We start from the raw sequence: 8084 nt of genomic DNA, 5'->3' as shown, positions 1-8084 counted from the left end.
ACGTACTGTACGGTATTCTAGTTATTATCTACATCTTGCCAAGTGGAGCCACAACATCTCTCATCTCATCTACAACTACTACATCACACAGTGGACGACCGGAACATGTCACAGATAAGGGAAGTAAACAATTGATTATTAACACTTGGCACAGTACAGCAGCTGTCTGGAATAGAACAGCAGAGACTTGTCTTTACATTTCTATCATGCTTTGATAAGAATAGTTTTATGACCTCTTTATGTGCACATGAAATGCCAAGGGAACTTCTTATTTGTTTGTGAACGTGAAATATTATGTAAAGCAAATGTAAAGAAGCCACACATACAACTGTGCTTATCAAATTATCAAATGAATTAAGTCTCTGTACTTCCAACATGCTGTGCCAAGTGTTAATCCAATTCAGTCGTTTCCTTTCCTTTGACTTTGATGTCGGATAGTCAAAATCAAACTATTTCTTGCATGTCTAAGATATTATATCGTAGGATTTCAGCGTTTGATTATCACACAAATATTTCAAGATCTACACCTAATGAAGATGATTGCCTGGACGAGGTCGTGTTCTACGTTCATTTGAAGTGGATGTATTTTTTTCTTTGATCTTGATATTGATAAGAATGGCAAATTGAAACCTCATAATAGTATTCTAATGAGGCATATGGTTTGTAATTGCTATCAGCCATCTTGAATTTCTGGGTTCTTCGATTCTGTTATGTAGCAGTTGAGTTATCTATAGCTGATAGTTGGGGACAGTTACTTTTCTTTTGGACTTCTTCTATTTTCAGAAACCGAACTATGTAAATAAACTAATCATAATTACTTTAGTAGTGTAATTAATGAAAATGCAATTTTCCTCCACTTTAAATGTTCACTCCTGGGATAACTGTCTGTCTAGAGAGTGTGGGTTAGGTTAGGTTTAAGTTTGACTTTTGACGGAACTCTTCTTTTGTCACAGATTCGGGATGTGGCAATGACAAGCATTATCTCGGATTCGAAGGAACTTTTACTTCTATGAACTTTGACCCTGACAACAGTGTCAGATACGATAGCAATGCCTTCTGTGAATGGATACTGGAGACATCGGATTTTCTTGCTCAGGTATGTCTCGCTTTACTACGTCATTACTTTGTGCACAGATATGTCTACTTTTGCTGACGTCATCTTTTGTACAGATGGGTCTAGCTTTGCTGACGTCATCTTTGGCACTGATAGGTCTAGTTTTACTGACGTCATCTTTTGCGCCGATATCGATAGGTCTAGCTGTGAACGTCATCTTTTACACAGATAGGTCTTAGCATGACGTCAGTTTTTAGCATGTAGGTCCCGCTTTATTGATGTCTGTGACGCCATCAGTTTTCTCACAGGTATGCCCACTTTTATACCGACGTCATCAGTTTATGAACAAGTAAGTCACACTTTACTGTCGTCACTGGTTTCTGCACAAATAAGTTCCGTTTTACTGACGCCATTAGCTTGTTATGGGCAGGAAGGTCCCACTTTGTTTACTCTATAGCTACTAATCAATCCTTCATATCTATCAAACCCTAATGCCCAGGATTTCTGATAGCATAAAACTCTAAAAATAGTCGTATTTACCTATAGCGACCTTTAAATATAATAACATTACATTTTACGCAACGAGAAGGCTTCATTTCCCCTGGCCTAAGCTAGTTCCTATACGTACGCGTTAGGCTTACTACCGTAACGATCATCTGCGTTCACGTATAATCAAAGGCGTTACTCTAGCACAGAAACCTTTGCCCACCCCCGGCAGCGTTCATGCAAACATGATGATGTTATCGCGACCCAATGTGATTTGTAATTGGTTTCGGACTGGAGGTAGAGTTCCATATTAATATTATCGCAATTAGCAATTATCTGAAGGAAGTAACCAATTACAACTGCCTATTACTACTGACATGCGCTGTTTACCCTATGCGAAGCAGGCGATTCAGCCAAAATAATGGTCTTTTTGTAACTTTGACTATACATGAGTGGAGATGATCGTAGCAATCCCAACGCTTACGCATAGGAACTAGACTACCCTGGTCCTCCTAATTTTATAACTGCCAGTTTTGGGTCACGAAGCGCTCTGAGTAAAGCTCAGACCACTAGAGAAACAACAGTGATCTGAGATTAAACATACATAAAAAAAAATCTTTGTTTATATATGTTATTTAGTACCTGGCTCTACCCATCTTTCCCAGTATTTCCATCATTCTGTTTTTCCCCGACAATTGTTTTTTATCAGTGTGTGTCTTCTCCCTGTCGTCTACTCCCTTCTAGGCCATCCAATTAGACTTCGACTACCTCTCAGTAGAGAATGCTGTTAACTGTATATATGACAGTGTGACAGCCTACGATGGAGCTACGTCCAATGATCCCGTTCTACGAGTGTATTGTGGACATTCAACTCCAAGACATGTCATATCGAGTGACACTATAATGCGTGTTGAATTCATAAGTGACGACAGTACAGAATACTTTGGATTTCTTGGCAGATGGAAAGCGCGAGATCATCCAGGTAACATGTCGTCTACAGAAGTTGCCATGGCCATATGCAATATTTCTCAATCTTCCAGAGTCTGCGACTGTTTACAAGTTACTGCCTTTTTCATGTTTATACCGTTCACTGGCTCTGTTTGGTGCAACCTTGCAGAAACCAAACAAGAAACTGCAGAACCTACACTTCAAGTGTAAGATCGCAATTTCTTCATTTTGTATAACTAAGAAATTATCATACCTATAACACTCTAAACTTCAGTATAACAATACATGATAATTTGATTTTCATACTATCCCCTGCTTTTATGTTTTTTTCTGAACAGTTGAATGTGAACAAGCAGTGGGTTACCGGTGTGGGAATGACGTAACTGGTTTTTGCCTTCCGATCGACGAACGTTGTGATGGCAAAGTAGACTGTCCGAGTGGCGAAGACGAAGACGGGTGTCCTGGTAATCAAAATACTTCAAAATCACCATTATTTTAAAAACACGAGCTCAGTTAGGTATAGTCAAATTATTTTCCAACGCCTTTCTTCCGACGGATACTACTTTTGTAAGGATTTGTTAATTACTATTCGTCATCGACTTGTAGAAAAAAGGCTCCTTAGTTCACTGATACTTTCCTTGACTGAACGAGGAAAGATATCGGGGGAAGAGTATTCACCGGATATGAGTTGTCACAGTGCATTGTGGACCATATTCCGAAAAAAGAGAACTGTCCATCCTAAGCCAAACTGATGAGCTTGATTTAAATGAAACCGCTCGCGGGTATTTCTCTCATTTGGAGTGGGCTACAGAGAACGTACGGTTACCGTAACGGTGTTTTAATGAAAAACGTACATTCTACTTTGGAGAAAGAATAACTGGCCGTCACACCTACTATCAAACGATATTCAACTCCCTAGAATATGATCACTTCAATATCATCCATACTCTTATATCATATACGGAACAACTGACTACAACATCTGCCCTGTAGTGAAAGATATAATGATGTGCTTTGGCCAACAGTATGTATCAGTTTCACTGATGAAATCTTTCTTCACAGAAAACTCCATCGAATGTGGTAGGCCTCAAATAGAACCTAGCTTTGGCAATGCATCTCCAGGTATAGATATAATTGGTGGGAGTGAAGCTGTACCAGGCAGCTGGCCATGGCAGGTATATAGGAATTATAACCTTTTATATCTACAGTGCTATGCGGTTCAGTCGTTCTGGGGTAAACTGGGCTTAGCTTGTTTTTGTCCATTGAATGGTCTATAGCAAATCTACTGAGCACTGCAATGAATGTTTACATACAATATTTAGACCTTTCAGTTTACCATGACTTCCTTCAAATCGAGATCTAGAAAATGATGTCCACCAAATTATATTAAAGGAAATGGTCCTTTTAAGATATAGTCAATGTTTCCACAAAGTTTTATCTATAAATCCATCCATGGGAGGGGGGGGGTTATACGTAATCTACGAAGGTTTTGAGAAATCCCTAACCAAGTTTAATATGTTACACGCATTTGATACACGTGGATACGGCTTCTATACACGAGCAGGTACATGTATTCTACTCGTTGCCGTGTCATCTTGACAACAAAACCTTGAACAATTGCAGACTAATACAGCGGAAATTATAACTTTGTCCAGTTTCAATGAGCAAACATCACGGTTTGATAGGACCCATATTCAACCAAGAAATATCAATCAACGAAAAACTAAGATAAATAACCCCAGCTCTGTCCAATTGATGTAAGTAATATACTGTGATGGTTGGGTGGAATACTATAAAAGTGAGCTCAAAATTCAAACAACCCTGCTCATTTATAGAATCGATCTGGTTGCACCCACCTTCTCTGGTTTATTACCTGGAGAGATGTTACTTATCTAATATACTCTTGTATTGACCATTGAAACCAGACGCTTTTATCATTTCAGCTGTATAACCCAGCTAATGCAAGCTAATGCTTATTAGTAATGCATCTCCTCTCTCAAAAATGTAGGCAGCACTAATGCAGTCATTTGAACACAAGTGTGGTGCTACAGTCCTGAATGCCCATTGGCTACTGACTTCTGCAAGCTGTGTCTATGGGTAAGTATCTTGTGACATGACGTGGCCTTCATTTCAGAGGTAAATCGCACCAAAGTGAAAGACTGGCATCAGACAAACTTCGTTGGGCAGACCTATAGGTGCGAGAGATGAAGAGAAATGGTAGAAAAGAGTGGCACACATACATTAAGTGTCGGGTATTTAAATCGAGGCAGACAGAGAGCTAGATAAATATACATGCAGGCAGACAGACAGGCAGACAGACAGACAGACAGACAGACAGACAGACAGACAGACAGATAGGCTGGGATATACAGGGATGTAGAAAGACAACATCTGATAAACACAAAATAGGAAAGTGCGAGAAAAGGTCACATTTATGTCGTTTTATATTTTTTATTCTGCTATTGAAACCTCTTTCTTGTATTTGAGGAGCCTTCAGTAATTACAAATGGGATGGCCGTGGGAATGAGGAAGATAGATAGATTTTAGAAAAATCGGTACAAGGGCCAAGGGGTGTTTCCCATATTAGGACACAGGGTTGCGCGAATCGCTAGAATCTATGCATATATTTTCTAAGAAGTAACTAAAGCTCAGACCACTACATGCAAAACATGCAACACAGCGATTGCTAGGTACTTTACTTAGGATTGCCTCTGTTTGAAGCTGGGATTAGCACTGGAATATATTAAACACCGTCACCGCCGGATGACGCCCTCATTGTACATACCCGGGTGAAACGAGCCTTGCCCGTCGCGAGACCATGGTCTGAGCGTGTGAGATATGACTTCATATACCTTAAGTCTACATGTCTCACTTCAGATGTAAACAATGTCATCTGTCGAAATGGCATACTCGTTCTTATTTCATTTTGAGGTGCTGACGATTGGAAGGAGGGACCGTCGTCACGTGGGGGGGGGAGTAATTCAAAAACTGTTCTACATAGAGTCTGTCACCTATGAAAGACCGGTGAGGACACTTATTATCAAGGAGAAACTTTCTATTAAAATGTTGACCTTTGACCCCCGGGATCAATTATCAAAATCCAGCTATTTCCTACATATTGTTACTGCATATTGACTTATTATTTCTGTTTATGATTTCAATAGGTACCAAAACAATCCACTAGTATTCGATATCATCACCGGCAATCACAATCTTGATGTAACAGACCCTTTTGAAAAGCTGAACGACGTACGTGACATATACCTCCATCCAGACTATTCCCCCCTTAAAAATACCTGGAATTTTGCCCTGCTCAGAAGCAAGGGTAATATACCGTTCAATGATGATTGGGTATTGGATATTTGTCTCCCAGCCCAAGATGACGTTTTTCCTGGGGGCACTGAAGCCGTTATAACAGGATGGGGAGATACAGGTAATACACAAGTCGTGGAGTCGCGATATTTTGTAAAATAACAGTGAGTAGCTAGCTTGCAATCAATCCTCACATGATAAATTGGTTCTGTGAATCCAACCGCTTATATGTTTTACCAATTCTCTTGAAAGTGGTGAGGTTGGAACCACTTTTATGGGTAGGTTTAGCTGGACATATAATCAGGAGGCTGTTAGGAAATTACATACGGGTTTGGTCGTAAGTGTCATCGCTAAAATGATGTAGGCTTGGTGTTTCACCCATGGGACATTACGTTTTTGACACAGAGCTAGACATATTTCAACTCTAGACTAACAATAACAGAGACACAATAAACACAGCAGGATCCGTTGCCCAATCACATTGAACATTGATAAGCATTGCTATTCTTTCACAGAACTTCAGTAAAAACTGGCTTCCCCCCAAAATCGTTACACATGGACTTAATGATTTTAATTGCTGCAGTTGGTTATTTTCTAACTGATACTCAACATTTCAACTTGACTACTTCTGCATCCCCACTGTGCACCTATGGAATTGTTTCTTTTGCATTAAAAGATGTCTGAGAGTATGTAGTAAAAGTCATGTCACAAAACACTAAGCCTACACCATTTTAGCTGTAAGTAGAGGCAGTATGAACTACCTTACAAACTATCCATTGAGTTTTATAGAATCTTTCAACAAATATTGTGAGAAAACATTTCATTTATGAAATGCTTTTGTAAATCTACAGAGGGTGGCACACGATCTAATGTCCTTCTCCAGGCTAATATCACAGTGAACGACGATGAATATTGTAATGATCCAAGTCGACATAATGGTGCAGTCACAGAGAGTCTAATGTGTGCGAGTACTCCCTCCGGTAACACTGATGCCTGTGTTGTAAGTATTCAATCATAAGTATGCCTTTTGACATCTATCTTACGTATGACCCGTTGTTATTCTGGGCAGAAGTTATTCTGGGCAGTATTACTGTTAGTATAGCCAGACTACTATACCAGTAAAGTAACTACAACAAAATATTTTGATTATAAAAGTTTATGTGATCAGCATTAATTAGCATATTGTTTACGAAGAAGACCACACAACTAATGGATTATTAGCAAATTGAGTAAGAAAAAGTTATAAGATAAACAAGGAATAATTGCAAACACAAATCTAGGACTAAACCCCCTGTATCTCATCTCCGAATGCTGGCTGTCTTTTTTATTTATGTTTATAATTTCTTGCTCAAATTCAACTTTAGTAGCATTACCCGTCTACCCGTCCACCCTGATCTGAACAGTCATAAAATGTACACTACTTTGCACCTGTACTTTCAAATGAAAAGCAGACACTGAAAAATACCACTTTTGTTTTTTTTTACCACTTATTCAGGGTGATGATGGAGGTCCAATGGTATGGTACAGACCCATACAGGATGAACTGGACCCAAACCCAGACGACGAGAGATGGTATCTGATTGGTGTCAGTGGTGACCGTACAACGAGTGGAGCTAACTGTGCCGACCCAGATCTCCCCGGTCTCTACGGAAACGTAGCTAGCGTAGTCTCGTGGATCGAGTTCTCAATTACAACCATTAGATAACTAAATATCCAAAATTATGTTTCAAAATTGACCTCATTTTTCTCCATTTAGTCTTGTAAACTTTGTTACACCGTATCTGATATCCAATAAAAGATATATAAATGTCGTTCGTTGGTTTTGGTTGATATATGATGTTAGTTTGTTTATCAAATAGATGAGCTTGAATTTGACATTTTGCTTGTCACAATCAGTCAGATGGCCCTAGCCACCAAGTGGAATTTCCCTCATGAATAGATCAATCACGTACAACATTATCACTATTTTTTATTGGTTTAGGCTCGACTCTAGACTATCATCTGTCGGACGTTTTGATTCACCCAAAGGTTAAGTAGAATCTTGACTTGGCATCATTCTCGTTCTACGGTGTACCTGAAGAGAAACCCTAGAGTGAAGCATCGTAGGTTAATGGAGTACAAGCCTCCTTCAACTGCTTTTGCTTGAGTTACGCGTTTCAGGCAAGAGGTCAAAATCCACACCCACACCTGGAAACTGTTCTTACTGATTTCTGTTACTGAATTGCATTATCGGTATACTTTTGGTGCTGTCCATAAATAAACTTTTTGATGTCGTCGATGATGA

The 8084-nt window shown here is 39.3% G+C and overlaps 1 protein-coding gene across 1 annotated transcript; it reads left to right on the top strand.

The window, feature by feature from the left end:
- Positions 1 to 1364: 1364 nt before the first annotated feature.
- On the top strand, positions 1365 to 7505 carry LOC144444283 (trypsin-7-like). Its single transcript, XM_078133697.1, has 8 exons — positions 1365 to 1403; positions 2285 to 2522; positions 2827 to 2952; positions 3551 to 3663; positions 4497 to 4585; positions 5653 to 5921; positions 6652 to 6800; positions 7296 to 7505. Exons 1-8 carry the CDS (start codon positions 1365 to 1367, stop codon positions 7503 to 7505), a joined length of 1233 nt encoding a protein of 410 aa, XP_077989823.1.
- Positions 7506 to 8084: the final 579 nt, after the last annotated feature.

The sequence above is a fragment of the Glandiceps talaboti genome, chromosome 13 (genome assembly GCF_964340395.1).
Source record: "Glandiceps talaboti chromosome 13, keGlaTala1.1, whole genome shotgun sequence".
NCBI lineage: Eukaryota > Metazoa > Hemichordata > Enteropneusta > Spengelidae > Glandiceps > Glandiceps talaboti.
This window is presented reverse-complemented; position numbering and strand designations above follow the sequence as displayed.

Coding starts and splice junctions, on each gene's coding strand:
- LOC144444283 (XM_078133697.1), top strand. CDS start 1,365: ATGCCCACTTTTATACCGACGTCATCAGTTTATGAACAA. Junction 1,404..2,284: donor CGTCATCAGTTTATGAACAA/GTAAGTCACACT, acceptor ACTCCCTTCTAG/GCCATCCAATTAGACTTCGA. Junction 4,586..5,652: donor TCTGCAAGCTGTGTCTATGG/GTAAGTATCTTG, acceptor TGATTTCAATAG/GTACCAAAACAATCCACTAG.